The sequence below is a fragment of the Misgurnus anguillicaudatus genome, chromosome 6 (genome assembly GCF_027580225.2).
Source record: "Misgurnus anguillicaudatus chromosome 6, ASM2758022v2, whole genome shotgun sequence".
Classification (NCBI taxonomy): Eukaryota; Metazoa; Chordata; class Actinopteri; order Cypriniformes; family Cobitidae; genus Misgurnus; species Misgurnus anguillicaudatus.
Window position 1 is genome coordinate 7,487,164 of NC_073342.2, and position 27,587 is coordinate 7,514,750.

At 37.6% G+C, this 27,587-nt stretch overlaps 3 gene segments (V, D, J or C); 2 read left to right on the forward strand and 1 right to left on the reverse strand.

Moving 5' to 3' along the window:
- Positions 1 to 7,196: 7,196 nt before the first annotated feature.
- LOC141364426 (Ig kappa-b4 chain C region-like) lies at positions 7,197 to 8,234 on the reverse strand. The segment is given in 2 exon segments: positions 7,197 to 7,519; positions 8,225 to 8,234. Coding segments are annotated over 2 exon segments (333 nt in total).
- A 1,211-nt stretch (positions 8,235 to 9,445) lies between these two features.
- Positions 9,446 to 9,911, forward strand: LOC129434439 (Ig kappa chain V-III region ABPC 22/PC 9245-like). The segment is given in 2 exon segments: positions 9,446 to 9,494; positions 9,598 to 9,911. Coding segments are annotated over 2 exon segments (363 nt in total).
- Positions 9,912 to 16,005: 6,094 nt separating this feature from the next.
- On the forward strand, positions 16,006 to 16,823 carry LOC141364158 (Ig kappa chain V-III region PC 4050-like). The segment is given in 2 exon segments: positions 16,006 to 16,054; positions 16,158 to 16,823. Coding segments are annotated over 2 exon segments (381 nt in total).
- The last annotated feature ends 10,764 nt before the right edge of the window (positions 16,824 to 27,587 follow it).

The window sequence follows — 27,587 nt, forward strand, 5'->3', positions numbered from 1 at the left end:
TTAACATAACATGCAATAGATAAAATACACCATATGAAGTAGTATTCATGTCTAACTATACAGAGTACTATTTTTTTACATTTCTGATTGGGCGGGCCAGCAGTCAATCTGGGCGGGCCCAGGCCATAGCTCCGCGCCTGCCCTAAAGTCACTTTCTGTCTTTTTTCGGTCAAATAGGCACCACATTTGAAATGTATGTTACATTTTGACTACAAATATGACCCACTTTCAATAAGGATTCATGTTTCCATGGGTGAAATGTCCCTTTAACCGAAAAAAAAATAACATAACTTATTAACTAGATGCAGGTCCATGTGAGGTGGGATAATCAGAAGGGTGGCACACTGCAGATACTGCTCTGAGGACAGACCTTCATTCTCACCACCTGAGGAGACAGCAAACAAGAATTTGAGGGTTATACAGCAGCGTGATAAAAGATACAACCCCCTCACTCTCTAACACACACACATGCGCACAGCCTACTTACATGTCCCTGTCTTCAAGCGCAAGTTCAATCCTTAAACATCCCCAGTGTAGAGACATGCAATGCCACACTTCACATTGGCTCTTGCACAGAAGCATCCTCGGGCATGCATGCTTTTCTTGCAGTGGCAGTATTTGCTGTGTTTGAGTTCAGAAGGTTTTGCCTCTTTCGGCATCATGGTTGCCACCAATTTGCCATTGACAAGTTGTCTCCCAAAATCAGTGGCAGCTGCTTAGGTTGGCTGAACTATGTGTGCCAACTGATGCAGGGATCTGCAAAGGTGTAATTAAAAGGCATCTTCAGTTGGTCGAAGGCAACGCATGTCTCCTTTGCTGCTCACAAAGAGATGGGCTTGAAGTGCATCTAGAGTACCACCAAAGTCACTCCTGTCATAGTGACACCATGTATCGCCATGCTGCTGTTATTACCTTTTCCTGAACATCCCAGGTTTCCTCAGATCACTGTACCTGCACAGCGGCAGAATGTCTGTCTGTCAGTCAATGTTGTGTAGGCCCACCTTTTTCCTCTTCTGTACGGATAGCTCACTGTGTCACATCCGGTAAGTATGTAGGTGCTGAGGAGAAGGGATGTAACCTCTGAAGCAGCAGCATTATACTTCCCTGTCAGAGCTTCTGTGGTGGCATGAACAGGTAGGAAGATATCCATCGTTTTCACCCATAGCTTCTGCAGCCCATCCATGTGTGTGATGTAGTGCATGCACATCATGATCACAACTGTGTCAGTTGCAACAACTACAGCTCGTTCGTGGTGCAGAATTTGTACGGAGTATGCAATGTGAGCAAACATCCTGGTATCTGCCTCCTCAAGTTCTGGAAGCTCAACCTGACAATCCAATGACAGTGCGACCAGATCACAAAAGATTCCACCAAGAATAAGTGTGCATCCTGCAGGAAGGAAATGAAACAAGGCAGACTACCTGGCTGCAATCAAGACAGCCCTTGGCAGCTCATGGGGGGAAGTGGACAATCTAACGCCATCTGACAAGCCTGTTGTAATGGTAGAAGATGCAATGGCATTCATTCAAGGTTACTAACACCTTGGGAGCAGCACCTTCCATGAACTGCAAGGAAAGTACCCGAGGAAGCTCCTTGGAATCCTCCCAGACAAGTGTGACTGCATCCACTTTGTTAGTGATCGATATGATGTCTATCCTGCTGAAAGTCTGAAAGGTGAGGAACGAGAAAAGAGGATCAAGACCTGCTCCAGCAAAATGAAGGAGTACAAGCCACATGATACTCTCCCTATACCTGTATGGAAAGGCTTCATTCACAATTCACTGAATAAAGCTAACCTGTTGAACTACATGGGGGAAGCATGGGCAGCTCAGAACAAGTCACTTCCTGCAGTATGCACACTTATTCTTTGTGGAATCTAGTGTGATCCTGGTCACACTGTCCTCTTGTCATTGGATTGTCAGGTTGAGCTTCCAGAACTTTTATGTGAGAAACATGAGGAGGCAGCTACCAGGATGTTTGCTCACATTGCATACTCTGTACAAATTCTGCACCACAAACGGGCTGTAGTGGATGCAACTGACACAGATGAGATCATGATGTGCATGTACTACATCACTCACATGGATGGGCTTCCTACCTTTTCATGCCATCACAGAAGCTCTGACAGGGAACTATAATGGTGCTGCTTCAGATCTTACATCCCTCAGCACCTACATACTTACCAGATGTGACACAGGGAGCTATCTGAGCTAAAGGCGGGCCTACACAACTGCTATTAAACACCTGACAGACCTTCTGGCACTGTGCAGGTATGGTGATCCTGAGGAAAGCCTGTATGTTCAGGAAAAGGTTATAACAACAGCACGGCGATACAAGGTGTCACTCTATGACAGGAGTGACTTTGATAGTACTCTAGATGCACTGCGAGCCCATCTCTTTTGTGAGCATCAAAGGAAACATGCATTGCCTTCCACTAACTGAAGATGCCCTCCTATTACACCTTCGCCAATCCCTGCATCAGTTGGCTGTGTATAAGCGGGCACACATGGTTCAGCCAACCTACCCAGCTGTTTGTGTATGTTAGAGAGAGAGAGGGTGGCATCTTTTATCACGCTGCTGTATAATCCACCCTGACGTTCTTGTTTGCTGTCTCCTCAGGTGGTGAGGGTGAAGGTCTGCAGTATCTGCAGTGTGCCACCCTTCTGATTATCCCACCTCACATGGACCTGAATCTAGTTAATTAAGTTATGTTATTTTTTTTCTGTCAAAGGGACATTTCACCCATGGAAACATCTTTATTGAAAGTGGGTCATATTTGTAGTTGAAATGTAACATACATTTCAAATGTGGTGCCTGTTTGACCGAAAAAAGACAGAAAGTGACTTTAGAGCGCATTTGTATGGAAGACAACAACTCCCACAATGCACAGCTTTGCAAGCCACTCCCAAATAAAATAGAAACATTTACTTTATAGTCAGACGTCTGTTTGTCCCTGCAGGCTTTGGCTGTCACTTCCAGTTGACCTTTGGTATTCTAAAATATGTATCCAGAATGCTGCTGTCCATATGCGGTCTGAACAAACGTCCTCATCTGATGTAGAAATTTCATCCAGAAGAAACTGGCATTTTTTAAATTCTCTGCAGCAGACGGACTCCATTTCTGTGTCCGTAGGTGCACAGCAAGAGCACAGGCACAACCAGTCCCTCCCAGCTCGAGTCAGTCCAGGCTCCTCCCCTGCTACAGGCAGGTCTTCTACCTCGTCTTCTACCTTCTACAGGCAGGTCTTCTACCTCGGTCTTCTACCTCCTGTTCCTCCATCTGCCTCAGCTGCTCTTCACTGTATTGTGGCTCATAAAGATAACCATGAACATCTGATTCGAGCATCACGTTTTCGAAATCACGCTCTTCCATATCATATTGATAACCTTCCACCATTGTTGAAAAACATCAAGCCTGGCTCCTCAGCATCTGTTAGCTTAGATTCCAAAAAGATGGCAGCTGTATCATTTATTTTAGTGTATTAAGTCCCACCCACTGATCTGTAATAGGTCTGTAGCGTGAGTGGGTCCCATACATAGCCCTCCCTGGAAAAATGAGTGTTTGTAGTCTTGAACCCTCAACAAAGATATAGCAATTCCTTCTTTCAATGACGCAAAATGACGATTTTTACATCATTGAAAGAAGGAAGTGCAACACTGAAATCTGTATTTCTCCCGTCTCAGGGGAAACTGAAAATGATGCTAGACCATTCAAAAACATGACTGGGTTTCTAAAGCTACAAAGCTTAATGCAAATAGGTGAAGTATCTCTTTAAAGTTGTAATAGTTGTCATCTGAGGCAATAAAATAATTAAAGTCATTTTGCTGTATTAGTTTTATTGTGTGACACATTTCCATTGGGAGAACAGGGTTATGTTGAAATTAAAAAGATCCCTAGACCAGTGGTTCTCAAACTGGGTTCCGGGGCCCCCAGGGGGGCCATGAGATGGTGCCAGGGGGGCCCCAGTTTTATGACATTTTATAAAATACATTATTTATCATGAATTCTGTGAAGAATTCTGTGAAGAAGTATGGCAGACCAGGTCAGGTTCAACCCATTTTTGAGACTTTGGCTCCCCGACTATCATCCCTCATTATTAAAAAACAGTTATCTTATCCGTGAACACTTGATGGGATTATAGTGAATACAGTACACATTTGACTCAGCGTCTATTTCTTGTCATGTCTCTATCAAATGTTGAAATGTACAATAGTATCCTAGCACTTAGGAAGAATAATTTTTTTAATTTTTGTAAGTCACATTTGCTAAATGTTTAAACTGAATGGTAACTGATAGATGATGTGCTAAAACACTAATACAAAAAACACAGACTATGATTACTATGAATTTAATCAAATATATTTTTCTAGCCCATTGAAATTAAAAGGACAATTCTTTTGTTTACAGTAGGGCTGTCAAAATGGCTGAATAAGTACATTCGAAATTCGTCCTTGAAAAATAATAAAATTCGAATTATATTCGAATTATAAAGACCTACTTTATCTTGAGGAAAATACTCCTAAAAGCCCACAAGAGGGCGCAGCACAAAGCCCCAATAATATAAACAAATCATGCACAGCATATTTTTGGTTAAAACGAATGTTATAAACACTAATAAATTAAAGATAATTTCTTAAATTCATATGCAAAGGAACAAAAGTGCACATAGATATCTGGAAGTGCAAAATGCCTCAACAGCCAGCGTGTGTAGGCTATTAACACAAACATTGTCAAGAAACTATCCATGTATACATTTACAAATTATTTTATTTACCATACATTAATAAATTTTTTTTTTATTACAGAGCCTCAGTCAATACAGAACACAACGCGTTGTCTTAATTAAATCAAAATTAACCAGTATATTTGTGCACCTGTAAATGTACAAAACGAATGCCATACATAGACAATGCATATTAATATTGGGCATTTTCTATAATATATAAGTAGATAAATGTACGTGTTTCTAATAAAGTATGAAAACGAATGAATCTTTATTTAAGCCAAAATAAGTGGGAAAGATTTAAATTTTGTCAAGCTTAAACGCTATTCACAACAACTTATATTATATTTTGTGTGTTCCTTGGTTGAAAATATGTAGAAATATATGCGAGTAATAAAGTACAGAACAGAAATGTTTAACTTACGCGCAGAGCGAAGCCGTTAATAAAGCAGACTCTCCGTAATTAATATAGAAGACGTGCTGAAGAAACAGTCGAGTTGGCAGATGATCATCATGTTTATATTTCACGCAGATAATGTTGATGAAAAACTTGCATATCCAATGTCCAGGTGAAAGTCAAGTTTCCAGTCAGTCATAAAAATAAAGCCACCGCGGCGTTACATTGACACTTTCTCATATGCGGTGTGGACTCTGTAGATGCACATATGGTTTTAATGTTGCTAAACAAGCAGCTGTATTATGGCACTTTCGTGTTGATCAGTTATTTTAAACTTTAAAACTGCATTTAGAAGCAGACGACACTAATTCTGTCATCTCAGCTAGTTTCACTTTGCGGTTGAATTCCAGTTGATGCTCCAAAAACCAAAGCAGCATCACACAGCCCTTTTAATACGTATTCTGTCCGACTCGTAATCCCCACTGTCTTTTCTTGCTATTTTCAAATGAATAACGCTGGCTTGCTCCGCATAGTTGACTGACACAATCCGCGTCAGTTACGTCATCATCACGTTGCGTGAGCTTCCTGACACAGGTAAAATTCGAATGCAAAGTTTTACATTCGAATATGCATATTTTTTTTACATTCGACGAATATTCGAAATTCGAATTAAAATTTGACAGCCCTAGTTTACAGTAGCAGCAGCTCACGCATTGCTGGTTGCTTGGTAACAGACCTGACAGTTGATAGCCGAACATGATTAAGCGATTTGGGATTTCCTAACTAGAGAAGAGATAAGATTGGGTGAGATAAGATGAGAATCCTAAATCAATTTAAGATTTGCTTCTGTAATATGAATTTGTGAAAAATCTTAACTTAACACATCATATCTTAAGTTAAGACCTAAGATAGAAAGTTTCTGTAATACGCCCCCAGGACTCTTTCAGTTTTTATTCTGGGTGAGAAATGAAAGAATGAACTGGAGTTGTTATTATTTCTGGTGTAGTTGTGTTTTGTACTGTATGACAGTAATTTTATAAACTAATTGTTTTTATTTTGTCTTTTATAGAATCGAGAGGAGTAACTCTGACTCAACCTAAAGAAAAAAGTGTTCAACAAGGACAAACAGCTACAATAGAGTGTCATATAGATGTAGGAATATATGGCAGCTACTTACACTGGTACTTACAGAGACCTGGAGAAACTCATAAACTCCTCATATATTACATAAATACTCTTCAGTCAGGAACTCCATCAAGATTCAGTGGCAGTGGATCAAACACAGATTTCACTTTGACCATCAGTGGAGTTCAGACTGAAGATTCAGGGAGATTATTACTGTCAGAGTTTACACAGTGGTCCAGTGTTGACACAGTGATAAAGAGTGATACAAAAACCTCTGACAGCTAAACTGCACTCATACACATGACAGATACTGCAGATGATGATGCTGATAGTTTATTTCACTTAGAGCTTATTTATTTTGTACTATAGTTTATTTAAATAACATTTTAGATAATTATACATGTAATTGGTTGATTATTTATTTATTTATTTTATTTTTTGAAAGTTGTAAATCTTATCATTAATTTATTGTCTGTCTGTTAATTTCAACATTAATGATTTTTATTATTGTTGTACCACAGTTTAATTCACAATATTTAAAAAAATATAATCACTCATATAGAGAAACATCAGTCAGTATCATTCAGTCAACATCTGTAACACAGATACTGAAGGAGTCACATGAGAATCAAACTAAACACACCAAACACTTCATGTTCAAGGTTCTTCATTTCATTTGACTGACAGTTATGTAAAATTACTTCATCTGCAGGTGTTTTAATGCTTCATTGAGTCAGGTTTATTTATAAAATGTGAGCTTTCATATTCAAAACAGACAAAATGAGTCAAAGCCATAAAGATAGAATCTGATTTTATTTGATGAATTGTCACACAATCATGAGTGAATGAATAAAGCAGACATAGACTTGTGTTGTTTGTGAAAAGAGATGTGAGATGAGAGAGAGAAACACAGTTAGTCTTGATGTGAGACAGAGGAGAGAGTGAGTGGATCTACTGTGAACACTGATCTCTCCTCAATTCTCCAGTGACTTTATCACGCTGGTCTTTCTGTGTGAGCTCACAGCTGACTGAGATCACTGAGCTCCACTCCTGCTCAGAGAGAGTCAGACTGCTGCTCCAGCTGTACAGACCGTCCTTCTCCAGGAGAGCAACACTGCTGTACTGAGACCTGCTGCTGATCCCGTCCACCTTCCAGTTCAGACTCCAGTCTGAGGGGAAGCCCTTGTTGGCCACACACATCAGTGTTGCTGTTTGCTTTGTGGAAATCTCTTCACTGGACGGCGGCAGGACGCTCACTTTAGGGGGACTGTTGGCTGACAATCACATCAATAATCATTAACTCACACAAGAATCTGTGTTAAAAATAAAATATCTTGATAATAAATAATAACTATTTGGTTCTCCTAAATAATTTTAAGTTTATTTGATCATATGGCTGAATTATATGGCTAATATAATTTTTCTCTTTTAAGGTGAAAGTTCATATTCACATTATGGCGTTAAGTATTTTATTTCATTGAAATACTGTTTGTCAGGTTGAAAATTATTGGTTTTTGTAAAAACAATAATGATAACACTTTATTTTACAGTGCCTTACACATGTATTTCTTACAGTAAATTATGCATGATTACATTCAACTAGCCCTAAACCAAACCCCAATCCTGTACTAAGTAAATGTTGTTAATCATTATTACTCAGTACTTAAATGTATAATTACACTGTAACAGTGACACAGTAAAATAAAGTAAAATTGTACAAATAACAGCAGTTATAACATATTTATAGTTTCATTATAATATGTAATATGTAAATAATATAAAATCTAAATAATGTAAACATGTTGTACAGAATATAAGTTTGACATGTGCTTCTGTAAACACTTTTTAACTTAAATTTTAGTTGTAGGTAAATATAAATTCATTCATATTACAGATAAAACAACCAACATTTTTTTTTATTTGATTAAATACACATGAACACATTTATAAACGAGTGCAGTTTAAAAAGTTTACCTTACAGTTCACCATAAACTATTAATAAATATTAATGTTTTTGTATCTCAATTTTTCCATTTGTTGTTTCCTTTAGTTAAAATCTCATAATAAATTGAATAATAAAATGAAGCTGTACTTTATTAACAAAATGTTGAGTCTAAACAGAATAAGATTAATTGTCGGGGTCCATATAAATATTAACAAATTTTGCAACAATTTTTGGAAACAGTTTGGAAAATTCGACAAACTTTATGAACAAATGAATATTAGTCACACATTACATTATACCAAAACACTAAAGTCAAAATTCTAAGCTGATCACAATATATTATTAATACGTAAGGGATAATCAACGGCCTGTTGTGCATTAATGAATTTTTACTACACAAACGCCCGACGTGAAGAGGAGTGCAATAAATCCTTTAATACATTGCAGGCCATTGATTATCCCGCTTCTTCCAGGGTCATTTGTCAAGTTAAAGGTAAGTTAAAACTAGTATTGCTCTTTACAGTGCAGTATTTGACAGAATGGCTAAAAATATAATTTACAGCCAATCAGAATCCCACAGATCATGGAATAAACTTAAATTAAGTGAATTAAATTCATTGTTTCATACTTGATGTATATATTTAGAAACAGTTATTTACTGTATTAAAATTATTATTGGATTATTTACTTACTGCCAACATCCAGTCTGGTGCCGCTGCCAAAAGTCCACCACAGTGATACAAACTAATAGAGCGACTGTACAAAAACCTCTACACACTTGACTGAACACAAACTACAGCAGAATATACAACACTAACATCACACAACACAAACAAATATTGTGAAGATCTCTGAATGTTTTTTATTTAAATAATAAACAAAAAACTATTTCAAAATCTTTTCATGTTTGTTGCTTGATCATTGTGTTTTCTCCAGTTTTTGTGGACACTTTGGTAACTCTTAAACATGCATACACATGCACTTTACACAAATTAATTTTCCACATTAATGTTTTACTTTTATTCAAAACTTTATTATTTTTGCTTAACATTTTAGTTTTTATTCAGAATATTTATTGTGTGCAAGTCCATTGATTAATGATAGTCTGCATGAGCAGAAGTTTCCTGTCGTCTTTGCATTGTGTTGTCATGCTTCAGTGATGTGTGAGTGTTTATAGTGCTGTGAGTTTAACACTTCATGACTGAGATCAGAACAGAACAGAATCTTCATCATCACACAAACCAAAAGAACAACAATGACTTTCATCATCATCTTCATCTGGACACTCACAGTCTTTACTCAAGGTTTGTGTTGTAACATTTTTATCATCATCATTAATTCATTGAAGAGTGAAATATTGATTTGTTTCAGTGTTGTCTTATATTTCATTCTTGTTGTTTCTTTCAGTGTGTAGAGGACAGTACACTCTTACTCAGAGTCCATCAATAACAGTTCAACCAGGACAACAAGTTCAAATAAACTGTAAAGTCAGCAGTGCAGTGTATGGTGGTAGTTACTTACACTGGTACTTACAGAAACCTGGAGAAGCTCCTAAACTCCTCATATATTGGGCAACAAGTCTCTACACAGGAACTCCATCAAGATTCAGTGGCAGCGGATCAAACACAGATTTCACTTTGACCATCAGTGGAGTTCAGACTGAAGATTCAGGAGATTATTACTGTCAGAGTTATCACAGTAGTGATGTGTACACACAGTGATAAAGAGTGATACAAAAACCTCTTTCAGTCAGACTTCACAGTGACTGCACTCATACACCTGACAGATACTGCAGATGATGATGATGATAGTTTATTATACTTATAGATTATTTATTTGTACTATAGTATTTAAATAACAACATTATAGATAATTATACATTAATAAGTATAAAATAACAATCATTTTATAGTTATAAATCGTTTCATTCATTTATTGTATATCTATCAATTTCTGCTGTGTTAAAACAGCTTCAACATGGATTAATTTTATTATTATTGTACTACAGTTTAATTTTAACTGATGATAATCACTCATATAGAGAAACAACAGTCAGTATCATTGACCACATTTGCTTGAACCCTCATAATGTGATTATAAGTGGATTTTTGGAAATAATGCGATTATACTTCATGTGTAAGATTAAAAATGTAGGAATTTATTACTCGGTCACAACCCCCATTTCCGTCCTGTATCATCTGCATTCCTGTGCTCACTGATCAAAGACAGCTTCAGATGATCATACAACACAATAACACACAACACTGATCAGAGGAGACACACAAAATTCGTCAGTACTAATGATGATAAATGCAGACAATTTTAATAACCATTCATCCAAACTGCTTTTGATGCCACTGGGAGTGCAGGAGTTTAAAATTATTTTACCATATGATCAGATTTTAGGTTTAATATCAAACTCATTTCTGCTTTATTTGCTTCAAAGCCCCCAATAAATAATGAAGCTGTTAAGAGCACAACATACACAGACTGCTTGACATCAAATGAGAATATAAGAGAGGAAATTATTTTTCCTCACTTGTAATTCAGTAGAAAGCAGTACGACAGCAGATCTGCTGATCTTTGAATAATTATGACCAGATGCAGCAACAGGTGATGTCTGCAATGACAACATTTCTTCAATGAGTTCAGTGTTCATACCAATGACGAGAACAAAACTTCATCCTTTATGAATTGTCTAGCACAATCCATTAGGAAACGATTCAATGTTTATGAGAATTATAAAATGGTATGCAAATAACTTCATAACTGACTAATGCCTTCATTTAAGAGAAGTGAAACTGGTTTGTTTCAGTTCAGATGATTTAACAATCAAACAGTAACACTGGGAGTGTGAAGTGAAAATCACATTTACATTGTCAAGCAAAAATCCACCGCAACGCCCATATTTATGAAAACAGTCTTTGAGAGTCTTTGAGTATTTGAAAATTGTAAAAAGTTGGAAACGTTGTCAATTGAAGCAGTGTGTTCATGCCAGGTGCAAGTTTATATGACTTATTTTCAATTTGATCTTATTGTAACTTGATGCGGTGGAGGATGAAGGAAACATACGACGGATGAATATAATCAACAAATAAACTTTAATTATAAACCAATAAACAGTAAATCCAAACAAACACGTAACATTTGACAACGGACAACAATGTGGATAAACAGACAGAGTATATATAGACAAGATAATGATGATTGATGGGAGGTGAGGACAAACACAAACACAGTACAGGTGACGGAGTGAAGAGGATGATGGGAAAAGAAGTCCAAATAGATAATAAACAAAGAAACATGCAGGCAGACAGACAGACTGGGACTGTAACTGTCTAGGGGAACGAACCCAAGCGCAGACAGATTGGAAAAACAATGACAACTTTATTATAACAAAACAGAAAAACAAATAAAAAAACACATAAAACAAGATATCAAACACGCTCACTGACCGCTGTGCTGCCAATCATGCAGCCATTCGTTTAGTCTGTGCATCTTGGAACAAGGCCCTGAATGAGCTGAATTGCAACCTTCATCCTCTGGAAACAATCACTTCAAAGACAAAGAGTGCTCTGAAGGAGATTGAGAAATCAATGGGAATTACTGGGAAAATTAAGGAGAAGACTGCATTTTGGCCAACATTGTGGTTCAAATAAATAAGATAAGGTACATGGATGGCAAGGGTGACCCTTGTGGCGTTAAGGTGTTTCTGGATCATGACAATCTCCCTCTCGGGCTCATCGCATGCTACAGAGGTAATAGACTGCACATTCTTTTGCATATATGTGGAATATTGTCAAGTCATCATGCCACACTAAAGTCATATCTCTGTGGAGGAACATCATGTAGAGGCCTGCATGCTAGCATACTTGAAGACTTCAACTCTACAGCTGGACAAGTTGAAATGCAAGTTCTGGGTTTGCTTGGTAAATTTCTGACTGGACCCTGGATGACCAAATTCTACACTGGTGCAGATGACCAAACTGATTACATTAAATGTATTGAAATGATCAAAGACACTGTGCAGAACCTGAAAGATCAACTATGCTCACCTGCTGAATTCCTAACTTGCACAACAGAGCTCTTTGGAAATCAGTTGAATGCTTCAGACAAAATCCTTGAGAAATTGCATCAACCACCAAAAGACAAAGTCATGTTCACTCAAATGATGTAAAACTGTCTGAGAGCAATAATTTAAGTACTTGATAAACAGTATCAACAATACTTTGTTGATACATGGACAGTGACGGAGAAAGTAAAACAAGAGACAGCCTCGGCAAGATCACATAACATGGATGCATGGGAGCTGATAGGGATGTTTAGTGCGCTGAAGAAGAAACTTCAAATGCCACCATCTGCTACTTGTCCTGTAAAATGTGAGAACGGCAAAACAACACTGTGGACTATTTGGACAGTTTAGAGAAGGAAAAACAAGAGCTAGTCATCAGGAAAGCAGTGAAGCTGGGGGTCATACAAAGAAGAAAGAGGAGGAAGAAGCAAGGAGAGCTACAGGAGGAATTGAATGAACGTCAAGCCACAAAAGAAAGGAAGAGAAGTGAACAAGAATGGAAAGTGTTAGAGAAAAACTTTGAAGAATTAAGTGTAGACAAGATCGAGGAAGCATTTCTAGAACTCCCAAAAGAAAAAAAAAGAGCTTGATCAAGGAGTTGTTGTGTGGTAGAGGGGTGGGGCATTTATATGTCATGCGTGGGATTTGAGTGCCGGCAGGGTAATTTGTTAATGGGAAAACTCAAACTTTCCATGCTAAAAAAATAGACTGTTGGCCATGAGTGGAGAGGGGTATGAATTTGATGTACATGACACTGATGTGTCCATCTATGCGATAGCAGCAGATGTCATCTTGGATGACTTGGTTGTAAAATAGCCTGTTATCAACTCCAGTATATTTGTCATACCGATCATGAATTGCTATGAAAAAATAAGTATGAATGTATATTTGCATTTTAATGGTGTATAAATATGAATTCATAAAGTTGTCTTTGCTTGTATTGTGGGATTTTTTTATGAATATGAAAGAACGCTTATTAATTAGTTATTTTTAATTGTTTTCGGTCTGATGTCCATTCCGATAAAAACAGTAAATTTTCATGATTTCTTTTGAAAGAACTATTAAAATTGTACCGTCTGTTACAATTTCATTGCAAATATCTGATGAAATTAGAAAGTTACAAGAAAAAACATGTGAATAAATAGCTTCCATTGACATCTATATATAAATTTTCCTTTTCATTTCTAATATTAAAATTATCATAACTTTCTCAATCCTCAACGGATTTTTACAATCCATATATCTTTGTAAAGGGAAATGTCTGATTCGTCTAGTCAAATTTTAAGCTTTGGGTTTTTGAAAATTTTGTCATCATACCTACTCACAGCATTCCCACAGCTGCTCTGTTGCTCATGACGGCCAGGATTTCTCGTTTCTCAAACTGAGGGCTGCATACGTCATAAAAACTTATTTCAGAAAATTATCAACTGTAAAGTTTACTATAATACTTAATTATTAGTAAATTGTTGTAATATGCGTATGACCTCTGAATGCAATGCCCAGTTAACTGAAATAAACCAGGCTTGGTGACGTATGCAGCCTGCATATGCGACCTCCAGAGGATGCAGCATTCGGCTGTGGCTAAAGAGCTCATCTTTAATTATCATTTTAATGGTTTGAGAAACGGCCGATGTTTGGATTTTAGGACAGAGAAAACTGTTTTGAGGGTTCACAAACTGTTCACACTACACAGTACTCACACTACATTTTTTGGGAAGTAACTTGAACTTAAGTATGATTTTTCAGTTCTCTTTCCACCCCTGGTGGATAGTCAGCCAGAAAATGGCAAAAAGAAGAAAAGTTGTCCATTGAAGCAGGGTGCAATTTTGTATTTTCTGACCCTAAAGAAAAGAAGATTTAATCTTAAATTCATCCATTTTGGCACATTTAATTAAAGCTCCACTGTGTAGTTTTTTGAGTTAATTCTTAGCAAAAAGCCATGTGTTCTTTCAAAAGTATGTGCTCATTCATGTGTAATTACTACCACCAACTAATCAAATTATTCTCGTAAGTGTAGAATCTGCTATTTAAAATACATACGGGCGAGTCGCTCGACTGGCTGAATCGATGTTGTGCCTCCATCTTTGAAATACATTAGCCGATGAGGGACATTCCTGAAATTCAAGCTCCGCCTTTCCCACTTTCAGACTACACTCACGCTGACAATTATTCTTAGTTAATTGTAAATTGATGTAATATGTTTATGACTTGCGAATGTAATGCTAAGCATGGTTATGCATAACACTTGTTAGTGTAAACGAGCATTTGGTTTAATGTGTTTGAACAGTCACACCCCATCTCTCCGCCCATTTATGTAATCTGAGGTACGGAGATAAATGTTTTACATCTTTTCTGACCACACAGTGTACAGCGCTATTTTTAGCGTTTCATTGATAAAACTAACACGGCTGATCTGCACGTCTTTCGTAGTTTCATTTAACAAGCATGTGAAAGTTCCCCTCAGTAATCTGGAGAGAAGCGGTCGAAAGTGGACAAAAGAGAAGCATTTTAATAACAAGTGTAAACATGATGTGTCTCTCTCGTCCACTTGTGATCCGATCGACGAAAACACATCTTAATACCAAGTGTAACAGCCCCTGGGATATTTTTCCTTGCATCGATGAGTGTGTAAGCTACATTCATTGTTGCATTTTGTATGTTATTTAAAGCGTACATATCATGAAAATCTGACTTTTTCCACGTTTAACATAAATCTGTGTGCTATGACGGATCACCGGCAAAGGACATTGCAAATTGTTCATTATTTTTCATTGCTTTTGCTTTGTACTGGAAGCCATGTTAACCTTGGCATAGCACAGCCACCGTACGAGTTAAAACGTGCTCCAAATGGGGGGGCTAGAAAGTAATATTCAGTTGGTTGTCATATAGACTTTCACTGCTAGATGGGAGTAGAAACTACAAAGTGGAGCTTTATGAACTTGACAGGTGGATATTTCAAGAGATAAAGGAAGATTTCTCTGTGAAGTCAGCGGATGTCTGGTATGTTCGGCTGTGGCTAAAGAGCTCATCTTTAATTATCACTATGAGATGCATGCAGTTATACAATAAATACACATAATAAGTCCACCAGACAATTTTGGACGGATACAGAAAATGATACGATGCAGTTGCACCTGGCCATCTACCTGATCAAAAATGAAAGACTCGACAACCTTCTTCATATCCTCCATTCTCCAGTTCTGAAGCTCACGTGCTCATTGCAGACACTTTTGGCAGTGAAGAGAGATCATCATTCTGTCAATGGAGAGACAAATTAGTTTCATATAGATGAAAAATGCATAATGGACAAAAAATCTATTACTAAAAGTAAATCACACAGTAATACACACAATTAAAATAAATCTCAAAACTTTGTCATGATCATTGTTCACAGATTTGAAATGTTACTCTCTATATCCTCATGTTCCAGTCAATCTTTATCTACTTAAAATTATTCTTCTGTTCTTCATATGATCATAATAAACAAAAACTGCAGCTTTACACAAATTGTTTTAAAAATGTGATCTGCTCAATGAATTTTACTCTGTTTACTACATTATATTTATTATTGGCTGTATATTAGTTTAATAGCACAAGTTGCTTAAAATCCTGCCCACTTCTTTGCATTGTGTTGTCATGCTTCAGTGATGTGTGAGTGTTTATAGTGCTGTGAGTTTAACACTTTATGACTGAGATCAGAACAGAACAGAATCTTCATCATCACACAAACCAAAAGAACAACAATGACTTTCATCATCATCTTCATTTGGACACTCACAGTCTTTACTCAAGGTTTGTGTTGTAACATTTTTATCATCATCATTAATTCATTGAAAAGTGATATATTGATTTGTTTCAGTGTTGTCTTATATTTCATTCTTGTTGTTTCTTTCAGTGTGTCGAGGACAGTACACTCTTACTCAGAGTCCATCAATAACAGTTCAACAAGGACAACAAGTTCAAATAAACTGTAAAGTCAGCAGTAATGTCCACTCAGACAGCCATGGGCCTCGACTCAGCTGGTACTTACAGAAACCTGGAGAAGCTCCTAAACTCCTCATATATCTTGCAACAAGTCGTCAGTCAGGAACTCCATCAAGATTCAGTGGCAGCGGATCAAGAACAGATTTCACTTTGACCATCAGTGGAGTTCAGACTGAAGATTCAGGAGATTATTACTGTCAGAGTTTTCACTATCCAAGTAGCACTTATGTGTTGACACAGTGATAAAGAGTGATACAAAAACCTCTTTCAGTCAGACTCACAGTGACTGCACTCGTACACCTGACAGATACTGCAGATGATCATACAACACAATAACACACAACACTGATCACACAAATAACACAACATCATCTTATGATCAACAGAAATCATGCTAAGGTTTATACAGGTATGTATTTATGATAAGATAAACACAGATTATTTTAACATCCATCTGTTCATACTGCTTTTTCATCAAACCATATTCAGACTCCTCAACTACAAATGAGAATAAAAGAGAGGAACATTTTTCACAAAATCTGTTTATTCCAGAAAACCTTTATACTTTGTTATGAATTGGCTAGCACAATGTATTAGAAAAATGTTAAATGTTTTATTAGAATTATACAATTATATGTAAATAACTTCATAACTGACTAATGCCTTCATTTAGCAGAAGTGAAACCGGTTTGTTTCAGTTCAGATGATTTAACTGATCAAACAGTGAGACTGGGAGTGTGAAGTGAAAATCACATTTACATTATCAGGATGAAGAGACTCAGAATAGATCAGCTCTGTCTCCAGAGATCATCTCCACATCACATGAGACGGATTTTACATTTACTGCTACATGAACCTTTTCATCAACTATTAAAACTATTGAAGGTCATGATACAAGACAATCCTGCACAAATACTACTGATGTCATTTTCTCTATGATGACTGAAGACGTTTTCAGAAGATTTATTGACTGTTTCACCAAACACAGCACATTGACAGATGTAATAGTGATATGACACTTGAGCTTTCTTTCAGTATTGAGTCTTAAATGACTTAAAGTGCTGCATGTGCGGTACAACTACGTGTTCCTGTAGCTCAACTGGTAAAGCATTGTGAGCAGCCCAGAAGGTCATGAGTTCAATTTCCAAGGAACACAAATACTGATAATATGAATATCTTGAACACAAGTCAATTTGTATTAAAGCATCAGCTGAATGCATAATTGTAAACTATCATTAATCACATTTCCATTATTGGGCCAGTGCGAGCCAAGGCCTTAAACTGGGCCGGGCACCACCAAGAGCCTCCAGGTATGAGGCAAAATCAAGACCCATTACTGTCAGGTCATTTGTACGGCAACGCTGACATAAACCACACCTTCACTGAATCCAACATCACACAACCGCATTCATTTCACTGAGAAGAAGAACGCTTAATCCAGCTGTGCAGGAAACAGAGCGAATGCAACATTGGATTTGAAAACCAAAAGAACAATGAAACAGGAACTGTCATGTGGATGAGACTGGCACAGAGTTACAGCCGTACTCAATCCACTACAACTACTCCATCTGGAGATTTAAGGCAGCAAATGTGCTTTAGATCCTGCCCATAAGTTTGGGGGTGAAACCTTGAGGCCTTAGCCTGGGTGCCAGCCCATCTTAGCCCCGCCCACAAGATTTTGTAAACGGGAAGATGGGTCTGGGGTTTCTGCGTTGAGGAGCTACTATTTTAGGACAAATGCTGTTCGAACCAATCAAATTGTCAGGGCGGGCTTTATACGATGATGGACAGATAATCAACAGTAACGTAATGAACCACGTCACCAAAGAGCGCGTGTGTTGAATGGCTGCCGCTGTAGAGTTCAGATGTGTGGATTCTGACATTGAGTCTGTACTAAAAGATATCGACAGAGCATTGATTTTAAAAGAGTAACAGAGAAACGCGAGCAGGGCATTTGTTGATGTCCTATTCGGCAAAAGTTGGTCGCAACTGAAATGGCTAACGTTATCACGGCGATGCAACTCAGCGTGCACGACGAGATGGATATAATTAGCGGTCGTTGCCAGCTTCTTTTCGGAAGCCCGGAATCGTGGTTGCTGAATAAGTCAAGGGACATGCTAGGCTCCAATATTTTCAAGCAAACGTAATGGGTATCGTCGTGGATGAAGTTCACCTAACGTACAAATGGTAAGAGATAGTCTTACTCTATGACTTAGTAAATACTTCATGTTGTGATATAAACGAAATGTTGTAAACATAATAGGTGTTGATGTACATTCGCTAACTCGGTATAATCACAATGTTAGTAATTTCAACATACGTTACACACTCGGTTGCTCTGATTGGTCGTAGGTCTATCCAATTGAGTGCAGAGGCATTTTTCGGTTGAGACACGCCTCATAATTATAGCTCAATGGAGCGGTATCAGACTCAAATTCTGACTAGAATTGAGTATGGCAACGTCAGGCTATTGAGGCCTTGATCTGTTAACACAACTCTTGACAGGAGTGGGAGACAAACTGTGGTCCCCTATTAGAGGCCATCTGTCTTTATGACTGAGTAAAGTTTATGGAGGGGAATAAACATTTAATGACAATTATAATTTATTTTTCACTCACTTTAATAAGATACAAAGAGAAAATATGGGAAATATGTACACAAAATGTAAAAATAACAAAAAATACTTCACGCAAAAGTCAATACTGTTATCTCTCTTGGCACTAAACACCTTTTTAACTCTTCTGGGGAGATTGAAGTTCTGAAATCATTAGATTAGAAGTAGAAATTACTCGTTTATTTATGTTTAAGAAATCCTTTGCTTCTGCTAAGTGTAAAGGTATAGTCCAGTTTTTACACATATGCAAGGGTCTGTGTGCAATGCATGTAATGCAGTTTTCGTCATTAAAAGAGTGTGTGTACTGTCCCTGCAAGTAAGCCTACGATGGCCCTTTATGGGCCCACTTAGGGCTAGTCTAAGGGCCCCGCGCAGGTTTGCTCATTGGCAAAACGTTGGCTCGTAAACGCTGGCCCTGCACGGGCAGCCCTCATTTAGCCCCCAGAACAGATTTATTAATATAGTTTCCCCCCTCATCAGAAGCATCCTTTGCTGTTAATAATGAAATACTACAGTTGATAGTTTGCACATAAACATTAACCACTGCACAACATAGATGCACAGACATCAAGAATCAGAGTATGAATCTCAACAATGGTGACAAAGAAAATGGTAAAAAATGTCATTATTTATTCATGCCGCGGTGCATTCTGGGAGTCCTGGATGAGATTTGTAGTTTGTTGATACCCAGCATGCATTGCAGCATTTAACCTTTTCATTTTATTGTCACCATTGTTGTGATTCATACTCTGATTCTTGATATTTGTGTGTCTACATTGTAGAGCGGTTAATTTTAAGTGTCAGTGTTTCAAAATTCTTCAGAAAGACAAACTGCTATGAGAGAGCTGGATCTCATACTATAGAATCACATTGTCAGAGAAAGATCCTTCTGATAAGTGTGCAAACAATAAATTAATACATAAGTTTTCAAATGATGATGTTTAGACTTTATTTACTGAACTGACCACCACCAAAGGATCTCATGCTGCCATAACAAACATGTCTTAAAGACACAAAGTTATAGCAGTCAAAAGACTGAACAATGTAAGAGTCAAGAGTCATAGAAGAGTCTAAATCAAACACTGATCACAATAATGGTGACTTTAAATGAAACAAAATCTCAACCTTAAGTAAGAAAATGACTCTACAAGTAAGATGTAAAAATGCAATTTTAGGCTTCAGAGGATAACAGAGCTTTTAATTCTGCTTCATTGTTACTTTTTAACACACTGTAAGATTGGGACATAATATACATCCAGCAGTGTTCATTTAACTCTGGGGATTTTTCTGTATGAGGGCTTCCTGGGGGCTAAGTAAGGCCTGCCCATGCAGGGCCAGCGCTAAGGGGCCAACGTTTCGCCAGTGAGCAAACCTGTGCGGGGCCCTTGGGCTATGCCCATACAGGCCCATCGTAGGCTTACTTGCAGGGGTACTCGCAATGCCTGATTTTTTTTAAACCCTGGGTACATTGTACGTGTATGTCATGCGGAGATGCAGGGCATTTTGTCGCAATGCATATGCGTAGAATGCCTGTGTACATCTGCGAGATAAAAAAAATACACTTTGCAAGGCTGTGCTTTTGATCAGTGGTTCTCAACTCCAGTCCTCGGGACCCACTCTGCACATTTTGGATGTCTCTCATATCTGACACACTCAGTTCAGTTCATGGAATCTATCCTAAAGAGCTGATGATCTGAATCAGGTGTGTTAAATAAGGGAGACATGCACAATATGCAGAGCAGCGGGTCCCGATGACTGGAGTTGAGAACCACTGCTTTTGACTATACATCCAGTTTAAGAGTCATTCTATTCTAAGATTTTATTTAGTATTTTTATATATATATATATATATATTACCTTTATTTAACCAGAAAGAAAACTCATTGAGATTAAAAATCTCTTTTCCAAGAGCGTTCTGGCCAAGACAGGCAGCAGCACAAATTAACAAGGTTACAGACATAACAACATGAAACATGTAACATAAAACATAGTACAATAAATAGTAAATTACAAGGTTATAAAATATCCAAAGTTTCATATATACATTATCTAATGCGATAAACAACAGCAAGGATCATTCCAATAATCAATCGAAGCATTTACATCGATTTTGAGTAGCCTCCAAGTCATTTAAAAGTAGTTTAAAAACACCTAAAGAAACTGGCTCCTTAAGATTCAAAACTGTTTGCAGCTGATTCCAAGCACAGGGGGCCGCATACTTAAAAGCCCCTTTTCCCATTTCAGTCCGAACTTGAGGGACAGATAAAACTAGTAAGTCCTCAGAACGAAGACAATATCCTGTACCTTTCTTTTTAATGTAAGATTGAAGGTATGGAGGAAGCAGACCGAGAATAGCTTTATAGATAAAAATGAACCAATGAGTAAGTCTACGTGTAGACAATGCAGACCAACCAACCCTCTCATACAAAGAACAGTGATGAGTAAGTGCTTTAAAATTCGTGATGAACCTAAGAGCTCCATGATAAACAGTATCCAACAATTTCAAACTTGTTATGGACGCATGCATGTATATAATATCGCCATAGTCTAGCACTGACAAGAAGGTGGCAGCAACAAGTCTCCTTTTGGCCTCAAAAGAAAAACACGACTTGTTTCTAAAATAAAAACCCAGTTTCAATTTTAATTTTTTTACCAGCTGCTGAATGTGAGGTTTGAATGAGAGTGAGTCATCAATTATGATACCTAAATACTTATATTGAGATACTAACTCAATTTCGAAGCCCTGAGAAGTAGTGATGGGTTGAAGGTTACGTAACTTTGATTTTGCACTGGAAAACAACATAAGTTTTGTTTTGTCGTCATTCAGGACTAGTTTTAAATCGAACAAGGTACGTTGTACAGTATCAAAAGCAAGTTGTAACTGACAAAGAGCTTGATTAGGAGTTGGTGCAAAGCAGTAAATCACAGTATCATCGGCATAGAAATGGAAATTCGCATTTGAAACATTTTGATCAAGACTGTTGATATATAATATAAATAAAAGTGGTCCCAGCACTGATCCCTGGGGCACACCCTTGGATATACTAAGAGGGCTGGAAATGAAGCCATCTGCCTTTACGCACTGAGATCTACCTGATAAATAATTATTAAACCAGCAAACTGTTTGTTCTGATAACCCACAATTGAGAAGTCTTTCTTTCAATATTGCATGATCCACAGTATCAAAAGCCTTCGATAGATCAACGAAAAGAGCTGCACAATGTTGTCTCTTATCTAAAAAATCAATAAAATCATTTACTACTTTTAGGGCTGCGGTAGTTGTGCTGTGTTTTTTCCGAAAACCTGACTGAAAATTAGACAGAATATTGTTGGCATTTAGAAACTCTTTCAATTGTTCATTCACTAGAGTTTCCATAACCTTTGCAAGGACAGACAACTTTGAGATGGGTCTGTAATTATTTAAATTAGTCGGGTCTCCCCCTTTTAACAGAGGAAGAACAAATACGGATTTCCATATAAGTGGAATTTCATTTGTAGCCAGAGAAAGATTAAAAAGATATGTCAAAGGTGGTGCAATAAAATCAGATGCCAACTGTAGAAAATAAGGCTCCAAATTATCGGGACCAGCCGATTTTCTAATATCTAAAGATGTAAGGGTTTTATGTACATCCGAAACTAGAAATGGCTTAAAACTGAAAGAATTACTGACCCCAACATGACCAACAGTATGAACTTTAGGGGGATTCTGATGCGAAATATTGAGGGAATCGAATAAAAAACCAGATGCAATAAAATGCTCATTAAAACAGTCAAGCATTTCAGCCTTATCAGATAATTTACGTGAATCTTTAAGAATACATGGTGGCAGCTCGATGCCAGATTTATTTTCAGCCAGTGACTTTATCGTCTTCCAAAATTTTAAAGGGTTGTTTAAATTATTTGATGTTTCAGTTAGGAAGTGAACTGCTTTGGACTTCCTAATAGCCAATGTGCACAAATTGCGCAGTCTCCTGAAGAGCAGCCAATCAGAGTCCAGACCCGTTTTCCTGGCTTTTGCCCATGCCTTATTACGCTCATGCAGGGAGTTGGCTAGATCTGCTGTGAACCATGCATTATTTCGTCCTTTTACTCTGTACTTTCTAAAGGGAGCATGCTTGTCAACAATTTCCTTAAAACCGTCATAAAAGAATTTCCATGCATTTTCAACATCAGCAAAAAGATACATTTTGTCCCAATCAAAATAAAACAGGTCATACATAAACCCTTGTTCCGTGAAATATTTCATGTCACGCTTAATAATGATGCGTGGCTTGGTTTTGGGAATTTTTGTGTTTCTGACCGTGGCAACAACACAGTGATCACTAATGTCGTTTGCAAAAATGGAAGTTGCTGAATATTTATAAGGAACATTGGTTAGGATAAGATCAATTAAAGATGATTTATCTGGATGTTTCAAATTAGGTCTAGTGGGACTATCAACAAGCTGAAAGAGATTTAGCGAATCACAGTGAGCTTTAAGATCATCAGATACTGGATGTAACCAGTTCCAATTTAGATCTCCAATAATTACAATTTCATTCGAATTCAGACCTGCTATAAGCTGCATTAACGAAGGCAGTGCATCCCTGTCAGCTGAAGATGTCCTATAGCAACAAAATACCGTAAAGTGAAGAGTCTTAGAGACCTCAAGATCAAGTGCTAAAAATTCAAATTGCTTAATTACTGAATGAGAGAGAAGCACATTTACACAAAACTTATTTTTGACATATACTGCAACACCCCCACCCCTTCTGGGGCGATCAGTCCTATATACATTGTAACCATCAATAACAATATCCTTATTTAGAACAGTTTTGCTTAACCAAGTTTCTGATAGAACAATTACATCAGCATCAGTTGAATGTGCCCAAATACGAATCATATCCATTTTAGCTATCAAACTACGAACATTCAAGTGAATAAAACCAAGACCAGCCCTAGATTTAAAATCAGCAGGAGTATTAAAACTTACAACAGAGTCTGGGCCTGGATTGGGTTGCACATTTCCTGAAATCAACAGCAGCAAAACAATTAAACACCTCAACTTACGTGATTTAAAGTGTATGTTGCAGGTTAACCACCACTGTCGATTAATGGGTACATAAATCACTCAAGATATGTGTATAATTTTTAAAATGTCTCAAAAATGGTCTTAAAGACCACTTTTTTTACGTTTTTGGTATTAACGGTTTTTAACGCAATTCTGCGATGACGTCACGTTGGGGAGAAGTGGAGACAGACTCAGCCAGAGCCATAGAGATAGATGAGACATTTATTGCTGTTTAATACTTACGTATATAATTTAGAAATCATATATACATCGTAGGAAATATATAATGTGTTATACTGCAAAGTTACCTTGCTAATTATTATTTATGATATATGTGGAGATAAATAAAACTTCGCAAATCTGCTGATTTGATCCATTCATGTCCTGACCACCAGGCTATAGATTTTTAAACATCCTTAATCCACACTTACTAGTCTATCAAATAATATCTCAAATATATTGTTTTGTGAAATAAAAGGATGCTTTGTTATATTGTTTATGCGATTATAACGAATCACACGATCATTTTATACGCAGCAGCAGTCAGCAGCTGCAGAACACTCGGATCCGACCGCATACATACTGTAATAAACAGGCGTTCGGCGGCTTTTTACATCACGACAGGCTAAGCCATTTGAGGAGGAACCGCTCATTGATCACCGTATTTTTATAAATCCTGTACATGTTTGGACCTGCCACTTTTATATACTTTATTGAGCAGAGAGGCTGCCTGCACAGTTTGACCAGCGGGCTGCGGGATATGACGCCATAGCGGGAACCGGCGCACATCACGCCGCCAGACGGTGTTGCTAATATAACTCGAAATGTATAACTATTATCAGATCGGCCCGGGAAAGTCCCGACTCTCTCGATTGCCATTCCGCTACTGGCTGTAAGAAAGTGAGTGCGTTTGGGTCGCTGGTCCCCGCGAACAGACGTGACGCGTTTGGGTCGCTGGTCCCCGCGAACAGACGTGACGTGCTTCACTCACCTTCCAGGATTAGAGACATGCTGCCAAAACCGTTTGTGCTGAAGATCGCATAAAGTTACACCCATTTCAGGCAGGATCATGGACCCCCTCAAGCCAGCATGCACGAGTATGTTAATTGTTTGTTTACTTTCTACACGAAGATATGCTAACCTTATGCTATCTGGCTGTCTGCCTATCTCTCTATACTAGCCTATCCATCTGTCTGTCTGTCTATCTATCTGTCTATCTATCTTATCTATCTATCTATCTATCTATCTATCTATCTATCTATGTATCTATCTATCTATCTATCTATCTATCTATCTATCTATCTATCTATCTATCTGTCTATCTTATCTATCTATCTATCTATGTATGTATGTATGTATGTATGTATGTATGTATTTATCTATAATCTGCGCTATCAGAACTGTACTTTACTCGTCTTTCTATAGTCATTCTCAATGCTCTCAAGGCGGCTTTGGTAAATTCTCTCCCCAGCGTGACGTCATACAGTGCGTTGTGAGGGAAAGGAGAATCATTGCAAACCACTGTACTTTTTCATACTTTTTCGGGTTTTGTGATACCCAACAACATAAAATACAATGGATAACAGTCTAAATGTTTATTATCAACAAGCAAATTGCACAAATTAGTTGAAAAATTTTACCTGCAAAACGCCCTTTAAATGAGTTATAAGAGGATTCATTCTTAGAACTTATTGATAGTACAAAGCTACGAAGGCAGCTTTCAGTAATAGTAAAATTGTCTTGTAAGGCCATGACACTGATCAGATGGACCAGGTTTGCAGCATCAGGAGAGAAGAACAGAGGCAGGGGCATTGCTTTAGTGTGCAACGCACAAACAAATGCGCACGTCCCCCAATGTGGTTTGACTGAATTTAAAATACCTGCACGGGAGTAATTGGTCCTGTGAAGGCTTCCACACAATCCGCTTAGGGATAGTAAACACATTACAAAAAAAGGCAGCGCCATTGCACGATCCATTTCGAACAGATGCCTTGGTAATCCAGTCCAGATTTTCCGACCTCCTGAACCCGATGACGTTACGTCGCGTCACATGTAAACAGGAAAACAACCCAGTGAAGCAGTGCTGTGAAAGAAGTGATCGAAATCAGAGCCAGCCGGGTTTTAAAACATCAAAGACACAATTTCGAACTCCAATCACAAAGGCAAGAAAAAAGCACTTCCCTTGCTCATGAGAAGTTTGGACTCATAAGACTCAAAACGGCGAGTCGGCGATTTGGGTCCGTTGAATGGGATCCAAGTTCCGGATAGACAGAGCAGTCCAGGTCATCCAAATCGGCAAGAAGTAAGTTACACTTCAGTTTGGTCCAAGCTAGATGAGTAATTGGCTGTTTCCTTTATAGACCGTTATTATAAATAAGCGATGAATACGAAAAACAGCCAGTGTAGGATACCCAACACGACAATGTCTATAAACCACCTGCAACAATCGCCCGCCAGATCAAAACAGTAACCTAAATTACGCGATGCAAGTGCAATGTTTCAGCGACAGCACCATCAAAAGACAATGACATTAATGATATAAATGACCGTCACATAGACAAACAAAAGTTTTGAACGAGTAGAGACAAGAGACATGCTGCCATCTTGGAGTGAACATGGTGTCAATTTTTGTCTAGTTTTAAGCCCCAATAGTATTTTACTGACTCTATTTAAGATAAAATATTTAGGGTTTTTTGCTGACCAATTAAAAAACTCATATAAAGTGTTGACAAATTGCCTTAACTCTTCTTCTGCATCAAGGATGTGTTTTCAAAACTGAATCATTCACATGAACACCTTGCTGTCTTGTTTAGTTGTTTAGTTCGTCAAAACTCGTAAGACCTCCGTTCATCTTCAGAACACAGTTTAAGATGTTTTAGATTTAGTCCAAGAGCTTGTTGACCCAAGCTGAGGAGCTAAGGAGACTGAGGGCTCTATTTTAATGATCTATGTGCATTTTTCACAATGTGCTATAGGGGCGTGTCCAAATTCACTTTTGATAATTTAACGATGGGAAAAATGGTCTGTGTAGCAAGTGCAGAGCCTAAAAGGTTTGTTCCTATTCTTTAAGACATAAACTGACTGTTTTTTATAAGAATACTTGCCAAGGCTGTGATATTATAAGATAATTTTGTGTGTATGTTTCCTGTCAAGCACAGAGATAATCTGTGTTCACATGCTTTTCGTAAACGCGCGTGTGAGCGCTTATAAGTGTGTGTCCATTTGAGTATGTGTATGCAGCTTTATTGTGGTCAAAGGGTTTAAACCGAAACACATGCAAATGATAAACTTTCTATATAAATAGTTAAATATTTCTGAGAGATGCCTATTAGCAATTATTATTAAAAATATTATTACAATTTATGTATGATTTCTTCTGCTTTTCCACAAAAATATTTTGTGTGTCTTCTGGCTGGGTGGCCGAGCTGTCAATCGGAGTGGGCCAGTGCCACCCTGACCCTTATGATGCCTCACCACTGATATAAATATGCATGCATAAAACAGTGAACAGACCAGTGCACCCATACAGTGCTGGAATAGCAAGTGTACAATAAATATTTTTGTACTTAGAAATACAATAAGCTAGATTATAATATAAAGTAATAATATAAATGCAGAATACATTGCACAATGGGTTGAGTCAAATATGGAAAAGTTTATTTCACATTGCACAAATT